The sequence below is a fragment of the Hetaerina americana genome, unplaced genomic scaffold, assembly GCF_022747635.1.
Source record: "Hetaerina americana unplaced genomic scaffold, ioHetAmer1.1.p SCAF_3, whole genome shotgun sequence".
Lineage (NCBI taxonomy): Eukaryota > Metazoa > Arthropoda > Insecta > Odonata > Calopterygidae > Hetaerina > Hetaerina americana.
In genome coordinates this window covers 83567500-83592674 of record NW_027286874.1, presented here as the reverse complement: position 1 = coordinate 83592674, position 25175 = coordinate 83567500, and the positions used below count along the sequence as shown (strand labels likewise).

The 25175-nt window shown below is 34.7% G+C and overlaps 2 protein-coding genes across 6 annotated transcripts in view; one reads left to right on the top strand and one right to left on the bottom strand.

The window, feature by feature from the left end:
- Positions 1 to 25151, top strand: part of LOC139690773 (uncharacterized) — a 57737-nt gene extending 32586 nt beyond the window's left edge. For all 4 annotated transcript variants that reach the window (XM_071588331.1, XM_071588332.1, XM_071588329.1 and 1 more), the window contains exons 3-9: positions 1165 to 1406; positions 5704 to 5767; positions 7650 to 7780; positions 10240 to 10358; positions 20211 to 20340; positions 20468 to 20567; positions 20730 to 25151. In XM_071588331.1, coding sequence (XP_071444432.1) covers positions 1165 to 1406; positions 5704 to 5767; positions 7650 to 7780; positions 10240 to 10358; positions 20211 to 20340; positions 20468 to 20567; positions 20730 to 20929 — 986 coding nt within the window. In that variant the 3' untranslated portion in view covers positions 20930 to 25151. The remainder of the gene's footprint in view (positions 1 to 1164; positions 1407 to 5703; positions 5768 to 7649; positions 7781 to 10239; positions 10359 to 20210; positions 20341 to 20467; positions 20568 to 20729) is intronic.
- Positions 10308 to 25175, bottom strand: part of LOC139690772 (spermatogenesis-associated protein 6) — a 39710-nt gene continuing 24842 nt past the window's right edge. For both annotated transcript variants that reach the window (XM_071588325.1, XM_071588324.1), the window contains exon 10: positions 10308 to 10375. In XM_071588325.1, the coding sequence (XP_071444426.1) occupies positions 10329 to 10375 (47 nt within the window). In that variant the 3' untranslated portion in view covers positions 10308 to 10328. The remainder of the gene's footprint in view (positions 10376 to 25175) is intronic.

Here is a 25175-nt window from a genome sequence, read left to right as displayed (position 1 = left end):
ATCACTGCCCTCACTTCACAACTGGCGGCGTTCTCAATTTTTTTAAACATTGTAAACAATCACAGAAACAACACAGGCAATGCTAGCGTCACGCAACTTGGCTCAGAGAAGGCAGACAAGCCACTGAAGCTATCTGACCTCGTCCAGCGGCTACTCGCGTCGTCAGCACTTCATGCGGCACGAACGGGTACTACTTTCCGGATGACCCTCGTACTTGATTGCCCATTGAATTTCTTTCTTTCCATCATTTGTCACCATCATTTACTCTTCCATAACTTCTCTCTAGATTTAATCAGGTCTTCCCTCGGTATTTCCTCGCATACTGATCACCATGCCATTAATGGTATGAAGTTTTTCTAAAAAATTGTTACGGTAATTATATGTCATCTGAATTTCTTTCCCTTTTCCCTCTTTGAGTGCCTTTGAATTCTATGAAGTTGAATGTCCTCTTTCATTGTGTGACCCCTCGACTCCCAGTCACAGAATGGTATTTAATCTTTAGACTTCCATCAGCCTGATGCAATGATGAAACGCCTCCCTGACTTGGACCCATTCCAAACACTCTATTCCGTCCATCCCTGCCGGGCTCATACTCCATTCCTATTTTCTTCAGACCTCCTCCTCCTTCACTAACTATTTTGTCTCCCTCATGTATGTAAACTGAATGTCTTTTATTTGGTGCTTTTATTTTTTTGTTTATTTGTACTGTTAACTTGGTTTTATGCATTATGTTTTTATTATTGTCACTTGTTTTTTCATTGTTATTTGTCCAATGTAATTGGCACAATGCTGTTTTTGGACTAAATAAATAATCAGTATTTATATGCATGTTATAATCCAGAGCTTAACTTTTGTATCCCCTTTTCTGATAGGTATAGTTAGATATTAACGACCCTTGAAAGATGATGGTTCTTAGCACATTGCTCTGCCAATAATTTAATTATCCCCATGCTTTTCAAAATATTCCTAAGGCACTGTTACCATTATTGGAATCAAATGGACAAAAAAGGCATCGCCATATATTTGGATGTTTGGGTTAATGTAGATCAGGCTTATGCATTTGCTGATTTTCTCTCTTTGTGAAAATTCATGTTGGCAGTGAACATGATTGAGGTTAGCTGCCTATTATTTGTGCTAATTGGTTTGACTTCTTTCGGTTCTTAGGTTTGCACCAAGGCAACTGTCGCCCATTTATTGTTGAAGGGCACCAGGTTGGCTTGGTTCGTCCTGATGTGCTCGCCCACCTGATTTCCTGCTACCCAGACGTGTTCCTTGTTCATGCTGATTCAGTGGAGCTCAATCCCGCCTTCAGGGACCATGAGGAGAGGTCAGCCAGAGTGGATGCTGTGCTGAGAGAATGCCGCTCCCAGAATACTTTTGTGACCTTGAAGGGATGGAGAGAGGAGGTGAAAAAGGCATATTTACTATTATAATAGAGCAGTAGTGAAAGATGTCATTTTTCCACTGTGGGAATTTCAATTTGATAGTTATTGAGTAACTTGGCATTAATTTTCATCATATGAGGGTGGTACCATAAGTCCTTAGAAAATTCAAGAGATGGTGCTCGTAGTATCGAAAATAAATTTTTTCCATTAAATAACACTACTAACTAGTCAGCTGTTAAAGTTTCAGCTGTATCCGTCTTATAGTTTCAATGTTATCATCAATTGAAGTAAGCAACTTTAATTTGTCTATAAAAATGGATAAAAATGAGTTTCGAGCAGTGATTAAACACTTGTATTTGGAAGGGTTGGCGCCAAAAGAAATCAAACCTGAGTTGGACGAAGTTCATGGCACATCTGCTCCTGTGTTTGCAACTCTTAATAATTGTTTGTATGAGTTTAAACGTGGTCGCACATCCACAAAAGATGAATTCAGATCTGGACGCCCTGTGGAAGTGTGTACCCCCGAAATGATAGACAAAATCCACGATATGATTTTAAGTGATCGACAACTCAAAGTGCGTGAAATAGTAGAAGCCATAGGCCTATCACAAGGTACAGTAGCTTCAATTTTGAATGAAAAATTGGGCGTGAAAAAAATCTTGGCAAGATGGGTGCCGCGTTTACTCACAGCGGAGAATAAATGCAATCGTGTGGTCGACTCTGAGGTTGTTTTGGCTCTTTTCCGTCGCAATCCTGATTAGTTTCTGTGTCAATATGTAACTGTTGATGAAACACGGATACACCACTACACTCCATAGACAAAGCAACAGTCAAAACAGTGGAGTTTTGAAGGCAAACGGGCTCCAAAGAAGGTGAAGACAGTCAAGTCGGCCGGTAAGGTTATGGTCTTTTGGTATGCTTGCGGAATCATCCACATTGATTACCTGAAAAAGGGAACAGCGATAACAGGAGAGTATTATGCGTCATTATTGGAATGGCTTAGCAAAGAAATCACGGAAAAGCATCCTCATCCGAAAAAGAAAAAGATACTCTTTCATCAAGATAATGCATGGGTGCACACCTGCGCAGTTGCGATGGCCAAAATTATGGAATTAAAGTTCCAATTATTACAACATCCACCGTATTCACCAGATTTGGCCCCCAGTGACTATTTCTTATTTCCAGACTTGAAGAAATGGCTTGGCGGACGAAGGTTTACGTCTAACGAGGAAGTTATCAATAAAAAAATTCCTATTTTGAGGAGCTTCTGGAATCCTACTTTTTAGATGGCTTAAAAAAATTGGAAAAACGCTGAAATAAATGTATAGAGTTACAAGGAGATTATGTTGAAAAATAAAAAAAATTGCCCAAAAAATGTTTTTTTTTTCTAAGGACTTATTGTACCACCCTCATATTTCAAATGCCATGTTGCAGAATTATACAAAACGATTGGATTTTCTCTATAAATGTGCCAGTGATGTCACATGTCTGGATAAAATCTTGGTCAGCCATGTCATTTCTTTCATGGTAAATGTCCATTCATATTTGTATTAAATTTATTTTATTTAATTTGGGGAAATATGGAAATTAATGACATCCTGGGGATCTACACTTCTTCCAGACTTAGACTGTGATGCTAAATTCATTGAAGTGGTAACAGCACTTGAATTTTTGAGGTGATTTAACTACTGAGGTCATATAACATCAAACATTCACTATATGACAGTGCCAAGTCAATGCCCAAGGCAGCATTTAAACCAGTAGCTCGAAATTGGACTTGTTTATTGCCGAACAGTCTGACCTGGTTTGCACACTAGTTCAATTACCTCCTAAATCTCTAAAACCTCAGCTTTTTAAATCACATTTTAAGCACCATAAATGTTCAAATTTCAAAATATCAAAACTATAAGTGTGTATTCATTGGATTGTGTTTTAATGAGTAAATATGTAAATGATTTCCATATTTACTTACTGTCAATAGTTATTTTCATATCATGGCAATATTTAATATTATTTACACTAATAATTTCGAAGTATACAGGCATAAATTGAGTTCATTGGTGAATAGAATTATGGTGAGAGTAGAAAAAGAAACTTTGTACTTACACATAAAGATTTAATACTTCACACGACCATGGATTCGATGCTGCACATCATCATCAGATGACATACATGAAAAATTTTTCATCTTATATAGCAAAAAAATGTATTATATTGGTTCCGATATGATGATGACATCTTCTATGTTTGGACTGGATTCACAAGGCAATTGGACAATTTTTTGACTTTGTTAAATTCTTTAAATGTATGTTTACAGTTCCCGAGTGAGTTTGAATCAGATGGTGCCTTGAATTTCCTGGATTTGACTGTGAAAATAATTAATCAAAGATTGTAACTTTCCATGTACAGAAAAAATGTTACTCCGACCACTATCCGTTATCCAAGCATCACCCTTCACAAAAACGTGCAGCCTTTCATGCCATGTTACACTGTATACAATATCCCAATGTCACCACACAACAAAGAAGGGGAACTCCGAGTTATAAAACAAATTTCAGTCAACAATGGGTTTAGGGAAATAATGATTGACTACATGTACAACAGAAAACAAACACAGGTAGCCCAGAAAGCTATATACGACACATCTAAACTTGGTATGCACCAATGGTGAAGAATTCCATTTCTTGTCCACATTTCACTCAGAATACAACAATAATTTTCCAATAACAACATCAAAACAGCATTTTACTACACACACACTTTAAAAAACATGATGGGTTCACCCAAAGACAAAATTGACATAATGTAACAAAGTGGGGCGTATAAATTCAATTGCACAGACTACAATGCCATCTACATTGGACAGACAGGGAAGACATTTGATATTAGGATTAAAGAGCACCAATCAAGCTTCACAAAGAAAGACAACAGATCCCAATTCGCCAAACACCTCTAGAAAAATAATCATACCAGTAGCTTCACAGTAGACCTTCTTCACACAGAAAAGAAAGGACGTAGGTTGAATACTTTGGAGGAGTTGGAAATTTGGCAATCCCTTCAGTCAGACAGATTTGAGATGGTCAACAAAACAATATACCTCTCCCATTCCCCCCTCTTAAAATTTCTAAAAGACTCCAAAATCTTGCCACACCAACCCCACCCCCACCAAGGCAGTGATGTCCATCGATCATCCCTTAATGAGGGTCAAACCATTGCAGACAAACTCGCCCCCTCATTAAATAAAGAACTCAGTGTGTTTTTTCCGCTGTTCTGTCAAAGGACAGTGGAGGAATACATTGTGTACTTCATTTAATTCACATGAACTTTCACGAAGTTGAGCCAGAAACCATCGAATACATACGCCCCCCTCCCCTGGCCCACTAATAGGTTGCTGCACCAGTACTGAACTTACCCCCTCTCCCTTACTCTCCCTTCCTTCCTCCCGCCTTGGAGCCAGGCTATATAAATTGAAAAAGTTTTATGTATGTCACCTGATGATGATGCACAGCATCGAAACCATGATCGTGTGAAGTATTAAATATTTTTGTGGAAATACAAAGTTTCTTTTTTTATCCTCATCATGAAAAAATTCCACAAAGTTAAGCCTGAAACTGTTATGAATAGAATTATATCAAAATTTAATGTGTAAAATTTTCTGTTTGTCAATAGACCTAATTTTCAAACATACTGGTTTGTGGAAATTCTTCCTCCTGAGTTGAATAACTTCATAAAACAGCTATGATTATAAATTATTGTTAGTAATAAAATTATGTCATTATATTTGTAATGGCTGATAACTTTACAGTTACTTGTGAAATCTTTTTTCCTCTAAATAAGCATGTGACATTTTCCCACTTGGTTCTGTGCTAGCGAGGGCAAAGAAATAATTCATTGTGGTATGCTACCAAGAGAGTAAGGTAGGGCTCAAGGGATAGAAGAAGGCCCTATGCAATGCTATCACCTTACCCTCCCCCTCCACTGGCTAGCGAGCTGTGCCTGGTAACTAAAAAAAAATGCTAACACCTATTGTATTTAATAATACAATTTGAAGGTAGTTTGAGTATCAGGATTCAAGACAAATATGGGTATTAATGATTTAACAATACAGTTCTTGAATTTCCACATGGACCTAGCTAAGTTTCATAATAAATAAATATATTTTGCCGAATTTAAAAGTCTATGGCCAACCATGCATCATGCTGCTTGTATAAATGAATTTATTGTATACTACATCACCATGTTCAAATATTTGTTCTCCTTGAATATCATATAAAAATGTTCTTTTAAAAATGAACTATTGTTAAATACTTTTTTGCAGTACTATGAAGTTCGTCATGCATTCTCTGCCGAACCACTCCTTAAGATGGACCGCTCAGCTACCTGTGAGTATGACATTCTTTTGCCATAGTAGGAGAGTTTGTAAACAAGTCGAAAACAGGGCCAATATATATTCACATAATTTTAATGAATGAAGCAGAATCAGTATTTGAATATTAATGTGGGAATGAAATACTTGGGAAAATTATATTCTAAAGATTTATATGCATTTCTAGATGTAATAGCCCAAGCTCCAAAATGAAAGAAGACACTGACTTTTCCACTTGAAATAGTTGTAATATGATCTAGGTTTCATCAAGAAGATGTTATGCTGTAACGAAACCTAAGTCATATTTAAACTATTTTATATGGAAAGGTCAAGTGTCTTCTTCCATCATGATGTATTTTGTTTCTCCTGAAACTGTTTTATTTACCCAGCACCAAGGTTGAACAGGAGTAAGAGAGAGTTAGGAGTGAAGGAAAAAAGGGAGCAAGGATAGGCAAGACTAAATGCCAAGCTTTTTTTCTTTCAAAGTACAGTAAAACAGATTTAAATTGTTACTTTGTAATTTGTTTGAAAGTGGATATTACTTTATCCCTGACTTACTATGCTGGTCAAACAAATGACTAAAAACCGACCCCCTCTAAACAGTTGGAATCTGGAAAATTATTGTGATCAAAATATAAATTTATTTTGTGACAATATTGCCCAATACTCCTCACTTTCTCTCATTCCTGTACTCTCACATATTTCTTTTTCTTCTTTTGATTTAAATTATTATGATGAGCATAAATTAGTGTTAGGTTTGAAGGTGGAATACATTTTAAGGTAATGGTAACAAGGAGAACCCAGTAAAAGTGTATTGAGATGAGATTGATTCAAAGAAGAGGTGGTTGAACATGTGTGTAAGTAGAGGATCCATAATCTGAATTAGTATTAACTCCTTTTCCATTAGAATACTGGCCATTGATGTCACATTGATTCAGAGACTGGAAAGGTACATTTTAAGATTAATTCAAAATTAATGGCTCACCAGTTGAATTTGACACACTGCTAAGAGAACAAAACATTATTGTTAACCGAGCTTAAAAGTTCTTTTTGCTTAGTAAAACTAATGGTAAAACTCACAGCTTTTCTGTTGGAAACTCCATTACCTGGATTAATCTGGTGAACAACGTGTATCAGAATACTATTATCAAATGTGATGCTAAAAATATGGTATGTCTTTGATGTGTAAACACTGCATATGAATGATCTCAACTTTGCTAAAGGCCTCACACTGAATCTTATTAGTTATTAAATCAATGGGAAATCATGGGAAATTTCCTTTTCATTACAAATATCAATTCATCAAGAGTCAGGCTGAATTGGCCTAGAAGTTTACTGCACTCCCTGTGAATGCAGAGAAGTGTACAATGGGGAGACAGGCTAAATGATTGAGGCAAAGATTAAGGAGCACATGAGGTGTATTTGGCTGGGAGTTTCAGACAAGTCAGAAGTGGTGGAACATAGCCTCAACTGGGACCATATCATCATTTTTGATCTGGCAAAATTAATCCGTCAATCTAATGGTTATTGGAATTGACTAACCAAAGAGGCAATTGAAAACAAAATAAAGAATGTGACATCCATCAACTGTAGCATTCACATCAAATGAGTTAGTCATTGAAACATCAGCCATTCATCACATCACATGGTGGAAATCTTGAAAGGGCTTCCCTAGTAGCAAAAGTTATGTTTTATAAATCCCAAACAATCTATTCTTTTAAAAATATGAGCTTCAATTTAATAAATTTATGCTTGTAGCTACTCTTGACCTTTCAAAATAAATTATTTTCTTAGTAGTTTTGTATCATGAACACCTTTTCTCTAGTTTCTCTCCAACTTTTTGTGTATCTGTGTGCAATTTACCTTTACAACTTCCACATCTTAATTTGGTATTGCAGGTTTATTTGGCATAAAGAAATATGGTGTAGACATCAATGGATATGTGAACCACCCAGAAAAGGGGCTCTGCATCTGGCTCCAGCGCAGATCTTCCACAAAACAAACTTGGCCTGGGAAATTAGACAATATGGTAATAAAATACTTTATTCAAGTATACTAATATGGTGGAAGTAATTGAGTTGATGAGAAAATACTTCTTAGAGTTGTTCTGTGTAGAATTTTTCTGAGCAATGTTTTTCACACCATATTTAATGCTGATAAAAGTGGTGCTTAAAATGTTAAAATTTTACAGGAAAGTTGAAGAAATTATTGTCAATCTGAAAGGGACATTGAATTATATGATATTCATGATGAAGACGTTATAAGAATATGACTGATAGGCTGTGAAAAAACAATAAAATATTGTAAATGGCTGAAATGTATTGTTAAATCGTTCTAGAGTGAATTTGTAGATTGTAAGTTTCGTACTCTGCAAAACCACCCTCATTTATTTGTCTCTACACTTTGACTTGCCCTATACTTTGTCAGGAAGAGGAATGGATATTTTGTTTTATGATGAGCAATAAGTAATACTACAATAAAATATTTGTATGAAAATTAAGGTCAGAAACACATTTTGTGTATGCAAGCATTAGGATAAGTTAAATTCTTCAGAGGAAAATTCCATCGCCAAGAACTGAACTTTAGACGTCACATTCTGGATTTATCGAGCAAGAAACATGCTACCATTTGTTCTTTCGGATGTTATTTTTCTCCAGTAAATTCATCACGATTGATAACTAAGAAATAAGCACTGGACCTCTAAGTCAGTGTTTTTATTGATCTGGCAAAGCTGTAATTAGTCTGCCTATTTGCACACTTTTTAATGTTATTTTTGCATGTGATAATATCATAATAACAATAATAATAGCATTCTTTTAGTCACAATGTCAGCCATTTTTACCTCAGATAAAATCTTCATCGATGGTATTAAATCCTGAACTTAAAGGGTATGACTTCTCCCTTGAAATGTTTTGTGGCCCCTTAACCTCTTGTGCATTAATGAAAGATAAGATAAAATCATGATTCAAGAATTGTAGGAGTGTGAGCTTATTTTTGTGGAACAAAACGTTAAGTGTTTTACAAAGGTTGGAAGATTTAAAGGCAGCAGAAGTCTTTCAGTTTTTAAAGAAAGAATAAAATAATTTTGAAGGGCTGTCCTCTCATTTGGAATTAATAATTTTTTGACCTAGCCTATTGAAAACTGTTGCATTGGTCTTTCCATCTGCCAGCCTAGTTTTATAAATACACAATGGTGATTGATTGTAATGTGTATGTACTTAAGCATTTGCTTATTTTGTATTTAGATTGAGTCTCATAACTTTTCATTACTTTGCATGTGATGCATCGTATTACATTTCAGCTGGAAGACTTCTTTAAATTTAAAGCTTGCAGACACAATGATAAATGCATGATGTAAATATGTAGCTGTTCTTTTATCTACTGCAGGGTTAGACCAAATATCTTAGGTATACAAAGGAGATATTTGATATTTCATAGGAAAAATGATTGGTGAGACCTGGTCTGAAGTCACCAATTACCCATCACATGGCCAAGTCAGAAAGATGATGTCCAGAAGTTCTTTTCTAAGTTGCATTAGAAAATGAAGCACAGGGAAGCTATTAGAATCGATGGTTGGAACTCCAGGGTGCAAGTCTCGTTCTTGCTAACAATTGCTTTCAGGGTAATTTTAATTGTGTGGTAGGTGACTCGAATAGTGATTCAAGAATGGATGTAATGAAGAGCTATCATGTAAAAATGTCAACTTTTCAACTTAAAAACTTCATTATAAGTTTAAGGGAAAAATGGAAGTGTGAATTAAGAACAGTTAATAATCAAAAATGTTTGATTGAGTTGTAAATTCAAAGGTGTAAAACAAATTTTAAAAAGAAAGTTAAAAATTCCTTCAAATTAAAGGGAACAGTATACCTATGGAATTTTCCATATAGTCTATAATTTATGGCCTGTGAATCTGCCCTTTCCTTTTATTAAGCATGTTCATCCTATGATTACTACAATTTTTCCTTGTTCAATTGTTGGTGAACCTTAATATTTCAGCATTTAGGTACTTATGCTGGGAAATCTCAAATATGTATTTAACCATGTGTAGAGATAAAAATAATGATTTTCAGATGTAAATATTTTTCTGAAGAAATAATGAGCTTTGTGATGAAATATGCCTTGCAATCTTCAATAATTTTAACCTAAAAAATATTTGCATTCTAATTAATTTATAAGTTAAGATATTAGTGTTGCTGCACAGTTTGAAATGTCAGATAAGTTAATAGAAACTACAAATGAGAATTATTTAACATTGGGTATCTAAATCAAAACAGTCATGCAAGCATCTCTTGTAAACATTTTAAATTTTTTTGTGAATATGATGTTTGGATAACTGATTGTGCAGTCACTGTTCACAATATTACTACACATTCCTCTTCTTTTCTACTAACCTCTCTATCTCTTTTTAAGTAGAATTTGACTCTTAGTTTTTGATTGCTTTCTGTACTAAATAACATAGCAATACTTTCTCAATTTACTAATCCATAGGTAGGAGGAGGCTTGTCAGTAGGATATGGTATCTTGGAAACAGCCATCAAAGAGGCTGCTGAAGAAGCCTCAATCCCTTCCGAGCTCATTCAGAAGTTAAAGCCAGCTGGTGCTGTCTCGTATGTACTGAAGAGCACTAGGGAACATAATATGATACATCATACTGAGCAAACTGTCAGCACAATAATTCACACACTTAAAATATTACTTTTAATGGGATGGTACCACTGAATACATTAATACATTGTGACATCATGCATTTTAATTATGTGAGTCATTGTGCTAACAATTTATTTTGCATGCAGTTTTTCAGATCATTATTTCATAGTTGTTTTTCTGAATAATGTACTTCTAATTTTGATACTCACTTATTCACTTTCTTTCAGAATTGACCACAATTGTGTTTCCCATTCAAATATTTGAAGTTTAAATGATCATACTGAAAATTATACTGTCATGCTCAGTTTTTGATTTTGACTTAATTTTGAGATTTTTCTAGCAATTCAGAAAAATCCATGCTGAAAAGTTAAATGAGATTTATCAAAGACCCCTGTCCTTAAAATTTTTCCTTCATCTACTCCCTTTTCATCACATATGTAGATGCATTGGAATTTCAATACCTGGTCTTTTATAAAATTATGTGTGATGATAATGAGATAACATTTAATGCCTTCCTAAAAAATTGGTACATTCTAATGGTATTGACATTCTAATTTTACCATCTTGGTCAGGATTTCTGACACTGCTTTGTTTGAAATTTACACATTGCAAATATTTATTTAGAATCATCAAGCTATTTTTCTGTACTCCTGAGAAATTTTGAATAATTCAATAAATATTCCCTAATTTCGTCTGGAATGTCATGCCAGTATAGGGGCATTGCTCCTGGTCAGTTGCCAATCAGCAGATTTTCAGTTAAAAATTTATTTTATTTTCCTACATAATCTCCCTTGACTTCAACACACTTGGTCCAACGTTTCTTCCACATCAGTATTCCTTCCCACAAGTGAGAGTAAGGAAGGCTGTGCAAATATGTATCCATCTACGGCCCTCTCAACTTCTTCATTGGACGTGAAGCACTTCCCAGAAACAAATTTCTTCAAGTTAGGGAACAGATGGAAGTCGCAGGGTGTTAAATCAGTAGAAAAAGGTGGATGACCGAACAAATTGTACCCCAAATCCTATAGTTTTCCCATTGCCAATGCACCTTTGTGAGCAGGTGTGTTGTCCTGGTGAAAGATGATTCTTCTTCAAGCCAGGCTTGTTCTCGTGAATTTTGGCATCCAGCCAGTGAAAAAGGTTGGAGGAATATTTGCATGTAATTATTCAGACTTTTTCAAGTTAATAAGGTAATCAAGTAACAGGACATGCATCCCAAAACACACTGGCCATGACCTTTCCGGCAGATACAATCGACTTCAATTTCTTTGGTGCTGAAACACCGGCTTCCATCCCCTGCTTCGACTGCTGTTTTGTTTCTGGGGAGTAGTGTTGGGTCCATGTCTCATGGTGACAAATGGCCACACAAATTCAGTTGGTTCCCTCTTGAATCAGTCCAAACATTGCGGTGAAAATCATTTGCATATTTGCTTTTGATCGGCATTCAGCAAATGTGGCACCCACCTTGCGCATAGCTTTCGCATCCCTAATTCTTTGTGCAAGATGTTTCGCCCCCTTTCTTCCACTATCCCTATTGCCTTAGCCATCTCACTCACCTTCACTCACTTATCCTCCAAAACGATATTGTTTACCTTTTCGATGGTTTCAGGTGAGTTTGTGGTTTTTGGCCATCCTTCACATGGGTCATCTTCGAGGGATGTGCGACCACATTTAAATTCAGCTGCCTACTTTTTCATGGTCAACATTGAAGGAGCAGAGTCCCCGTACACTTCTGTCAACTTTGAATGAATTTCCTTAGGGGTTAATCCATCCAAAACGAAGAATTTTATAACCACATGAAATTCAAGTTTATCCATTTTAACGAAAAACACGAAAGACGTCTAGTGCAAAAATACGTGTGAACAAATTACTTGAGAAAAGTTGACCCTTGTCTTACAAACTAATGATATGTGTACTCAAGCAGGAATCGTAAATTTTTGCTGATATGAATGCCATCTCTGTGTCAGGCCGAGAACTTTTCACCTCACCATCGTATGTAGGTTCTCCCTACAGGCTATGTATAACTGATGAACTTCATAATGTAGATAGTGTTACACTCTCCCATGCTAATTTCTTGTCAATGTTGCATGAATAAACAGAAAATGCAGAATCCACCCTGCTATTTTATGATACAAAATCGAAATAAAAATGATTAGTGGAGAAAAATTGTGACGCCACAAATGAGGATGTAATACATATGATTTCTCATGTCACAATCAGTAAATAATTTAGATACATAGAAGCAAATAGGTCTAACCTGTTGCAAAGCGCAGTTGTGAGGCTTGACCTGTGTTCGATGGTTTCATGAAGCAACTAAAATTTTATGAAGGCAAATTCAATCATTTCATCAAAATTGTTTTCAAACTCTTATTTCAACTAGTTTCAATCAAATTCAATGAAGACCTCTTTTACATTGAGAAATGTGTTTGTGTTTTTCTTGTGATAATGTACTGAAATGTGCAAATAATGGCATTAAACAGTAAACATAACCAATGAGAGGCTAAAGAGAGTAGGATCCTTATAGTAGTAGTTTTGAGGGGAGGCGACCGACAGCTAAGGTCATTTGCGCCATAGGGGAAGGACAGGAAATGATGAAGGGTGGAGAGAAACCCGGCGTCGGCATTAGCCTGCTCTTTACGAAAGGCGCCAAGGGGTCCGCGGCTTAACGTCCCATCCGACGGACGGCGTACTCACTCAAAGTGCCCTCCACAAAGCACCTCAAGTAGGGATCGAGATACCTCTGAAAAAAGGATCCTTATGAAACTCAATGCAGCAGAAATATAGCCCCCACTGAGAGTATCCTATGATAGACATATCCTATTCTCATTAATCTCTACATACCTTTGGCACTTTCTGGGTTCTCTTCTCTTTACCCACAATGCACTGGCAAAATGAATGAACCAGAAAATGAAGAAATGGCCAACTGAGGGCCAAACTACCAGTAGGTTAGCCCTCATAGGCATTATAAGGCAGAAATATATATCCGTTTGGTAAGGTTGTAATGAAAGTCAAAATTTTTAGAAAATAAGTTATTTTGCCTACCATTATGATACTCTGTGGTCAATAAAAAGTAGACCTCCTCTTAATAAACCCTCACTTTCACATGAATTATCTGAAAAATAGTTAGTTTTAATTAGTTGCTTATTTCAGGTATTCATGTTAGCCTGAATCTTTCTTACTCTTTCTCATTCCTTGACAAATATGTCCTAGAAATTTGAGTTTAAAAGTTGATCTTAAACTGAAATAAATTGATCCCCTAGGAATCTGGGGTAAAGAAAGAACTTTGTTTTCTCTCCAAAAATTGGCTCTTTATCAGGAATTTTGGTTGAATCACTGCAGCATTGCACGGTCATGACTTTAGTGGATTCATTTATTCATTTACTTTCTTTTCATACTCCAAACGTCAGAATCATGAGTGACCTTGTGAATTTTCATTTTTTTGCAAATGAGTATCACAATTGGTTTGCACTTTGATACCAAATTTTTTCACTGTCTCATTTTTTTCTAAATGAAGAATAACCTCAAGCTTCTATTTAAATGATAAATTCAAATCATCTGCTTTTGTGACCATTTCTATGACTCTGGCGTTAACTTCACAAGCATTCGGAAAACCAATTTCATCTGATAATATTTGACCCAAGTAAAGACATTTGAACAAGGGAGGATATATACACAATGGAGCTGCTTCTCTATAAAGTTTTGATGTATGGAGTATTGGGCTGTATACTATAGGACACCGTTCACATCCATGAAAGTTTTTTAGAGTTGAAATGTTGTATAACTGGATACCAAAGATGATTATAGAAAAGAAGTAATATCAATAAAATTATATCTCTTTTGTCACAGCTGCAAATATATCCAATAATGCAATAAAAGGTGTACCCTTTTTGCCAAAGCAAACTATGCATCCCATTGCCTTCTACCCCACCAACACCATTGAACATATAAAAAATGAGCAACGCATATATGGGAGACATAATCTGCAGCCCAAATAATGGATGCCTGTTCAATTGGAAGTTGACTGTCTTGTGTCTAAATAATGTTGCTCTTGGGAATTGCTGACTATATGCAGGGTATTTTCCATATTCATCACATAATGCAGCTCAAGGACATTTTAATTGCCATTCATGTATTTAAAAACCTCTAATAAGGGACTTTCATGATGCATTCATTGGTGGTTTATGGAAAATTTGTCAACAGGACATGAGTAAGTTGTAAGTCTAACAGGCCTTAATGGCTAACTCCCTTCTTATTTGAATATAATTGCATCCTTGGATTTTCATTTCCTTAGTTTCATCATAATTTTACGTACAGTTTTAAAGCTCTTACATAAAAATAATAACACCATGCAAATTTTTATTTCAAAGGAAAGTTCTATACCATATAATTTCATAACATTCTCCTTCAGCTCAATATTACTTCCTGGAGCAATGTCTTGATTGCTTGACAATGTATCTAATTAATCATCAGTATATCACACACTGTTAGGCTTTACATGATTAAAAAATAGCTCACATACATTATTTCACTGAGGGAAGACTTTAATCTAATGAAATCATTATTTTATATAGCTGTAATGTGGTGGCGCATTTTTAACTACTCCTGAAATAGGCAATATTCTACACTTCTGAAATACTTATTAAAGCATTATTAAGGCCCTTTGCCATATAAGATGGTCTTCTTCAGATATTCTAAGCTTCCTCATGCTATCGTAATGATTTTTCTTTAGTAATTTTCTTCCTGAAACCAAATAATCTCTCTTTTATGATATGCTTCAGTAATATCTCAATCTTTCCGAGGTTAACTCTCCTGGTCCTCTTTAAATTTCCACCAATAACTTCATCTACATTACCACCTTATTTAGCCATTCTTTGTGTGTCTTCCTCTCTAAGAACTTATGTTTTACTTGTATTCCAAAATCTTGAAGTTTCTGCTCATCCTGCTTAAACCCAAGTTTCAAGGTCGTCCATGCAATGCCTCATTCCATATTAAAACCAATACCAGTCATTTCTTTACATACCTAATAAGTGTATGAGTATTGCTCCAACTGTTCTATTTCATGTCATTTCACATTAATGTTTAGACTGATGCATCTCAAAAACCTTATAACAATCATTTTCTTGTGATATGTTTTTGTCTTGTACATCTCAGTTTTATTCTGTATTGAGTTCTCTAATGACTTCAATCTTTTGGATGAAACACCGACTTAGATTTCATCATACTCATAATCTGACTTAATTAACCAACCATCTACTTTTATTCTTGTGCCCATCTAATTGTTTCCATTGCTTTTACAATAAAGGTGGTACAAGCTGTGGACAACCCTATACAATCTCCTTACCAATTACTGCGATTTTGATTTTCTGTACCACTGCCAATAGGCTGTGAGTGAGCTTGTCTGATTGATGGAGAATTTTCCATTGAGATGATGATCCCTCCACTTATCTTCTATTATGCACTCGTAAACTTTGTTCAGTACACTCAGTCAAAAGTCCTAAAATCTCAATTAAAAAATCATCTTTTTATTTTCTATGAATATTCTCTCTATAAATATTCTTACGACTGATATGAGCTGGCATTTTACTTCCCTCTCTAAATCAATATTGGTCATGATAAATATAATACATGGGATGGAATTACCTTTCTGGCTAGGCACTGTCATAAAAACCTTGTTTTAGGTTAAATAAGGAAATTTACTCTCATTAATTTCCTATGGACTGCCCTATCCTTGCAAGTCTTTCACAATCTTATGTGTTTTTTCATACATCTGTTCCTGTGACTTCTTATAGAAGTTTTCTTGAGAGTCTCATCTATTACATTCACCCATGACTTTCTCAGCCTACTCTTGTCTAACAATCCGTTTACTATTCTCTTATCTATGCCATTCTATCAGAATGACCATACCAGCACGCCACAGCACTTTGATACTTTTCTACTATTGCTGGTTAAATCTACATTCTTTTCTTTCTTTGGACCACTTTTTGCCCACTCTTCTCTCTTTCTTCTACCTTGGAATCATTCCGTTTACAACGATTCTTTCATGGCCTCACCCTTTCACTTCTGTTTTCCCCAAGAACACTCCTTAAGAACATGATACACTCCGCATATAGTTGATATTTATGTTTATCCTTGTATTCTATAGTTTTGCTTCCATACAAGAATGTGGAGAGGAATAACCTTTTATTATATTGCTATTTTTACTGCTATAGACACATTTTTTATGTTATGTTTATGTTTTTTATATGTTCTACTGTGACAAAAGTTCTTAGGGATGCATATTCATGAGACTCTATCCTGGGAAACTCATGTTGATAAAATAAGCTCTAAAGTTGCCATAGGATGTTACCTCCTGAGAAAAATTGTGACCCTGGTTGGCGATGTTACGACTCTCTCAGGTTATCATGCATTCATTCATAGTCAACTGAAATATGGAATTGCCATCTGCAGGCACTCATATCTTTCCTTGTGCCTCTTTAGGCTGCAAAAATGGCCAGTGAGAATCTTAGGTAAAGTTCCAAGGGCATGTAGTTGTAGACCTTACTTTAAAAAAATTAAAATTTTAACTATTCCTTGTATATTTATTTTCCACGCTATTATTATGGTGCAGCAAAACAAATCCATGTTCAATTTGATAACCAATGCTGATGTACATGGCATAGCACAAGAGGGTCTCATGTCTTAAGGATAACAGCCCATAACTCAGCTATGTTTGCTAGGAACCCTTGTTGTGCTGGTGTTAAATTCCTAAAATCATTACTAGAAAACTAAGGGAAATAAAAATATTATCAATGCTATAAAGTGGATGAATTTATGTCTCTCACATTAAGTAAATAATTAAATTCTTATGTATGCTGCTCCTGTGTACTATTTTTTTGTTTATGACTATACATAAATGTCAAAATCTAATTGCAATGCATGTATTGTGTTTGTCTGCAATATTTGCAATCATTGAGATGTGTTCCATACATGTCTTTTAGGAACCAATATATATCACTATCAAAATAGCATTATACTAGCTACCTTCCTGCCACCATTATTATGCCTTTTAATCTCTTCGTATATTTTCCCATCTTTCATAATATTTTTACCAAGCTATTCATAATAAAATCCACTCATTTAGTTATGGCTGTGAACCCTCAATCTGCCATTTGTCTCCCCCTTTTCCTCATCAAACAAGCACTTTCATTTTAGATGCAATATTAGCCTTTAAAGAAGGACCAGACACTAATCGACTGAAATAAAAAAGCATGGCTGAGGGAGATGTATGCAAAATGCTCTTGGTGTGTACAAAGGTAATATTCATCAGTGACGAGGAAATGCTTAGCACATACGAGGGGGTACCCAAAAATAACCGGAATTATTCTTTTAAAAGTTATGCATTAAATTTTATTACAAAACAACCTTATCATCTTCAAAGTACTCTCCATTACACTGATACATTTGTTCAATCTGCAATTCCATTCCTGGAAACATTTTTCAAACTCATCTGTTTTGATGCCCGACAGCTCCTGCATCAGTTTTTCCTTTACTGCTTCCTTTTTCATCAAAACGTTGTCCTTTCATATCCCTCTACATTCTAGGAAACAAGAAGAAATTGCATGTGTTGTCATGGTGGAAAAATCAGTCCTTCATCTCCCACAAGTCTGGCCATTTTTGTTGCACACTGCTGAGCAATCTTTTTAAAACCTCCAAATAGAAAACCTGATTAACTGTCTGACCTGGTGGGACGACTTCAGAATGCACTATCCCTCTCATATGAAAAAACAAATAGCATCATCTTGAGGTTTGATTTCACTTGATGAGCTTTTTTTTGGGCAATGAAGTTTTCCACTGGCTTGATTGATGTTGACAGATGTCCTAAACAACGTTTGTCATCAAGTGACCTTTTTCCTTCTTTGAAACGAGAAAACCATTGGTAGACTCTAGTTTTTCTCATAGTGCAATCCTTGTAAGCTGTTTTTAACATCACAACAGTTTCTGTGGTGATTTTACCAAGCATGAAGCAAAATTTCACAGCGACGCTCTTGTTCACTTAAATCTGCCATTACAAAAAGATGAGGAGCAGGCAAAACTGTTTTTACAAAATGAACTGTTGTGACCAAACACAACCTTCCCAGACAACAAAATGCCTGTGCAGAACTGGGAACGATTCGTGCTCACCTAGCAGAAGAAATGCATACTACATAAGCTCAACCAACCACAGCACTATCCCGGTTATTTTTAGGTACCCTCTTGTATGCACATATATTCACCCTTATATATACACTAGTAATGAATGCTTTCAAGCAGATATGAGTTGCTGATTGCTTGAGGATGTACATTTTAGAAAACATTAAAAATTAATCCATTTATGAGAATGGCTAATGTAAAAAAAATTTAAGAGTTATCATCATCATCAGTATTTCAGTCCCAAGATTGGTTTACTTGTACGTTAACCCTCCATAATTCTTTATTCATTGTTAACCCTCATCCCCTTATAGCTTTCTGTCTTATGTCCTTCTTAAGTTGTCCTATGCACTTGTGTCTTGGTCTTCCTCATGGGGCCTTCCTTTCAATTTTCCCTTCTGTTATGTTTCTTAATCAATTGTGCCTCAAGATGTATCCAATCCATCAAGTTCTTCTTTGCCACTAAGTTATCCATGTGGTCCTTTTCTCTTCTGCTCTTTGATATACTTCCTTATTTATCACTATCTCCCCATTTAATCTTCAGCATTCTCCTTCAGCACCATGTTTCAAAGGTTTCATGTTTGATGGTCCACTTTTCTTATGTTCCATCGCTCTGATCCATAGAGTGCCCTGCTCCATATAAACGTTTTAATGAACTGCTTCCTCGTTTACAACCTCAGGTTCTTTGTGAAAAGTAGTTACCCATTCATGAATGCCATTTTAGCTTGAGCAGTACAGAGGGATCTGTTAAGTGTTATTCAGACTACTATTTTGATTTCAGTGAACTTGTGGTGGATATCCACTGATATTCATTTAAAATTAAATGACCTACATTATAAAAATAGAAATTATTATAGTCTTTATCAATGAGTCTAAAAGCTTATAAGGTCCAATAATAATAAATAATAAAAGGAACAGTAAGAACATCCCCAATGCAGCTAAATAAGAGCTGCATTGAGGCTGTGGTAGCCCTCATTGCCCCTTGCAACATGGGAAAATAATGGGTCACAACAATGCAGTGATGATCATGCTTGCAAGAAAATATGATAGTTTGATAGAGAAATTGTTTGAATGGAAATGTCAGTCTTTTCCCATGCATTCTATTGGGGATGAAGGGGCTACACCCAAAGCTGATTCCCATCCATCCTTTTGGAATTCTCAAATTTTATTCACAAGCCACTAGTAAGATCCTCAAATAAATATTCCTAAGATACTTTTGTGCTAGGTATCTACCATCTAAGGCTCTGAATCTGTGCATTGCTAAATATATTACCCACACAAACCATTTTCAATTTTTTGGGTTATCTTATCTTAGCAAAATATTTTATAAGTCATCTTAGCACCTCCTTCTATGTATTTGTACTGTTTTTCTGTACTGTGAATGCATTCAACTTAATCTGATACTTATTTGAATAACTAAATGACCTGTTAATGTCGAGGAATGACTTTACTGCATCAATCAAAACCTATGTGTACTTTGTTGGCACCTAATTTTCTGTTAAACCATTCCTTTGCTTAAGTAATTTATTTTGATCTCTATTTAAAATGATTATTGAGAGTTTTTGGAGGGTTTACACTACTAATTTAATATTATGAATATATTTAAAGTTGCTTTTTTTAAGATAAATAATTTGGCTGTTTTTCAGGTTCTTCTTTGAAAGTGAACAAGGCCTATTCCCTAACACAGAATTTGTTTATGATTTGGAACTTCCATTGGATTTTGTACCAAATAACAGCGATGGTGAAGTTGAGAGTTTTGAGCTTCTTTCTGCCAAGGTATGTCTACTTAATAATGTATGTTCCTTCCCCGCAATTTTTTTTTACAAGCATGCTACACAGTTCAGTTTATTATAATGTCCCCAAGAAATATTGTTGATAATTTTACTCATTATTTTCATTATAGGAAACATTGGAAAGAATATTTTCAACAGAATTCAAGACTACAAGCTGCCCTGTTGTTGTAGATTTTCTTATCCGGCATGGACTTGTTACTCCAGAAAACGGTAAATATAATAATTAGTCAGTTCAGAAACTGGATTTTTCAAAAATGTTGTTTAGTGTATAGTGCAAGTCCTACTTGCAAAGGATTTGCTTTCTTTAATTTTAAGAAAAACTTGGTCTTGGTTGGATGGAAAATATTCCCAATTGATTCCTTAATTTTGCAGAACCTAATTATCCTCAACTTATTGAGCTACTGCATGTGCCCCTTCAGACCCTCTATCAGTGGGGATCAAGGTGCAATCAGAAGAATGGTGGTTCCCAGAATGGTGGTAGCAGTAGCAGCATGACAATGACCCCATCTTCAACTAATGATATGAACCTCAGGCATCATCAATTGCACTCGGGAGACAGTGGTTCGATATAATCTTGCAAATTATCTTTCAAGGACAGAGACACCAAATCTTTCCCGAGAGATGAATGTACTGTTGCCCCATCTCATGAGAATAAGATTCAAATAAGAGGTACAAAAAGACCTTTCATTTTCACTACTGCCTAGTATGATATCCATTGTTTTCCCAGCCTCACTTATTGGATCAAAGTGATTATAAAAAAGAATTTGGCTTTAATAGGAATTAAGAAGAACTTGTGATGTTGAGTAGTTTGTTGATACTTTTAACTTGCTGAGGGACTTCCTGATTTAAGAAAAATGAACATCCAGTTAATAGGATCATGAAAATGTGCCAACCTCTAACATTGATTTGAAATAGTATTATCTATCCCCCAATATTCCCAGATGCCTCATTGGGTGGGCTGTGTTTGGCTGTGAACAGAGGATTCAGAGCTCTAATTTATGGCATAACACGCCTTAAATTTGTCTTCAAAACAATTCGCACGAATAGTAAGGTGCTACTATCCTCAAAAATCAATAATTACGTCATTCTCTAGAAATGGCAGTAAGCATGAAAAGTATGCCTTTAATTTACAATTCCATCAACCGAAACAATGTCATTAGATTTTAGAGATTTTTAATGAAGAAATTGCCCCCCTTTCAAAGATGGCCTTGAAAAATACGTAGTTTATTGAAAAAAGACTTTATATGTAAGCATTATTCTTGGCAAAGTGGACCACAATGGTTGATGCAGTGAGGTTAGAAAGAAAAGATCGAAGAGGAACACCCAACTGTGAGTCATTTTGTTAACCCAGGATGTCATATCAATATGATATATATATAAAAATACACCATATCGACTGAAATCCTGGCTTCTCCCATTTATTTATTTGTATAAGCAGAGATCACACCTTCTGAGAATAATTAAGGAAGTCAAAAATTGCAATTTGGCTGATATTGTATTGCTTTTAAATGCCCCTTGCCCATTTTCGTCTTAACTCTGCTGCAAAAAGTTCAAATTCATCACAGCAATATTTTGTGATTCCTTTGTTGAAATTAATTTTATAATGGGAATGAGCTTCCACTGCCTTACGTTAATGGCTTTTGAAGACTCCTTACAAAAACAATCTTAAATTTGAAAGGAGGTGGCATTCTATTTTGGAAACAAAACATTCATCAAAAGTAACTTCTAGTCTTCTGAAATGTTATCTATTTATTATTTAAAAAGTTTGTAGCATATATTTTGTTCATCATTAATATGCATAGAGTACATGTAACAGTAACTTGTGTTATGCGGGTATTATTTTTTTACAAGGCTAACAAGATAATTTATTTCTCATCAAACATTATTGGAAAACTCATTGTAAAACATTCAGATTGTAATATCAATTTTGTATTTTCAGAAAAAATATGACTTCAGAAGAGGTGATGGTAATAGTAAAAGTAATTGATAAATATAGACATTAAACTAAGACACTATTGACTCCTAATTTCTTTGTTGTTATGATATCCAGATGTGGATCATGTTTACATCTCAAAACCTGAGAGCGAAAACTTTTTGAGTCCTTCATGTGCCTCATTCCAGAACATTTTAATCTACTTTTTGAAGCAACTTCTAAAATTTTATGGTGGGAATTTTACAATAGCAAACAATATTTGTTCTCAACTTCTCATTGCTATACACTAATTCTATTCAAACTTTGTTTTTATTTAGGGGTATTATAAATATTTGTTTGATGAGACTAGTTAGTGATTTCTATAATATACAAATGTGCTAGTAAATCTGAATAAAAGTGTGAACTTTTGCGTGAGTTTGGCCCAGAATGAGTGTGAAATAGATTCAAATGTGTGATATAATTTATTTTTGTAGGCAAATTTCACATTCATTTTAATTATAAGGGTTTTAATACGGTCATTTTTTCTACCGCATTTCTAGTTGTTGGTTTTATACAGCTGAGGAATTCCATTTAATTACGAATATTTGTTTTGACAATAACTTATTTTCAAGTGAATAATTCTCTAAAAGCACTTAGATTAATGGCCAAGATATAATGATACAGGATTTGATTAACTTCCCTCCATAGTTTTTGTGACAGTGGCTATTGAAAAAGTGTAGAAATACTTCATCCTTGGAAAAAGTCTCTATCATTGCAATGTAGCACTTTGTAGAAAGATCTCTTCTTGCAGATTGTTTCAATAACTTGGGTAATTAATCCGCCAAAGTTTCACAACATGGTCAAGAATTATATTGCAGGTGAAATCTGAATTGTTTTGTTTGCTGTTGTATTCTTGTGAAAATAATTGTAACATTGCTCACGGAGATGATGGCTCAACTATATTTTCAACACACAATCACTGTGTTAATATTAAGTATTCACATTATTTGCATGAGGCTTATCAATGAAATTTATTCACCCACTTAAGATAAAAAATGAGTTTGTGTTCAGTGTGGACTTTGACTGTGGGTATACATTCATGTCCCAAATAATGTGGAAAAGACCACCTGTAGTGGGCAATAAGCATTTGCAAAAAAACTTTGTTTCTGTATATGTATATTAATTGACTGGCCTACCCCATTTCAGAAGTTTTATGAGTATGCCTAAGATTGTCTATTTTATTGATATGCTTTACATGCTCATTGAAGTCAACGAAAAATGAAACTATAAACGTAAGCTTTGAGTGTCAGCGGACTAATGACATGGTAGTTAATGTACTTATTCTGTGCTCTATTTTTATGCTCCCCTTGTCATGACTTTTAATGTAAGTATGTAACATGAAACACATATATAAACTGTAAAACATTGCTTAACTTAGCTATAAAGCTACAAAGTTTCATTTTAGATATTGGATTTTGATCCTGATAATATACCTCCAAGCTTGTACTGTGCTAATATGATTTACTTAACATTTTAGTATTTTTACTCGGCACTGCATACTTCTTGCTGTTGCAAGTATATCAAAGTATACTTAATTTTAATTTCTTTTTCATAATCTATTCACTGTGGTGACTTAGATAACGATTATTATGGTATCAGCAATACAAGGTCACCTGTAAGATTATGTGGCTTAACATGGAGAAAATGTGTTAAACACTATAAGTTCTGTGGATAGAAACATGTAAAAATAACTGCTTTCGGCTTGCAGATGTTGCACAAAGTTTTCCCATTCTCTTTACAAAATATATGCAACAATGGGTCACATATAAGTAAAAGTTTTTTTCTTTGCGTAATAATTTTTGAGAAACATAGATAACGTTTTATTGTAATTCATTGTGCCCCAGGTATGATACTTACTATTTGACCATCTGCTATAAATATAAGCGAGATAAAAAGAGGAGAGCTTGGAATTAAGAAATTAGGCATTTGTATTCAGATAAGGAATGAATCCTTAATACTATGGAAAAATAAATATTACTGTTATTATTCATGTTATTAAGTGGTTTTTGCCCCATCCCTAGTTGATTCATTTGAGTAAAAATGAAAAATTGGTACAAAACCTCAATACCTACATTATATCTCCTGAGTTAGATGTTCCAAGTATTCAGGTCTTTTGCAGAAGTCACCACTATTGAAGCGGTACATAATAAAACCTTAGCAATAGATCAATATTTTTCATCCCACAGGAATGAACTGTCGCTGTAGACAGTCACCATTATATGTTAGATCTGCTAGACCTCAAGTATCAATTGTTATCCAAAAGTTCAAATATGTAAAGTTTGAGCACTAAATTCCTTGTGCCATGGAGGACTGTGACAATTATTATAGTCATCCATGATTGTTCTCTTGTATTTTGGCAAGGTAATGAAAATATTCTTTTGAAATGGTATATAATAAATAATTCAGCATGGTGAAACAAAAGTTTTCTACTTAATTCTTGGTAATTATGTTTTCTCATAAAAATTGCTCACTGTATGCACACAAAAGTTATTGTTTGTGAAATTTATCTTTTTGTAATAAAAACTACATACCTGGTAAATGTGTAGAATACATTTTGATGTGGTTCTGTAAATAATATATACACATATGTATATACACGTATGAAATATACCAAGCTGTGGTGTTTATAAAATTATTCAGTTAATACCAATTCATCTTCGAGTAGAATGACTGATTTTAAACCCTGTAATTTTCCAACATTTTAAATTTGATGCAAGTTTTTTTATAAGCAACAGTTTGTTACAATATACTGCATTGGAAACAAGGTTTTATCAAAATTGTAATGAAATGCTGTCTTCACCGAATAAATTCGATGAAACTACTATGCAGTTTTTTCCTTTTATATC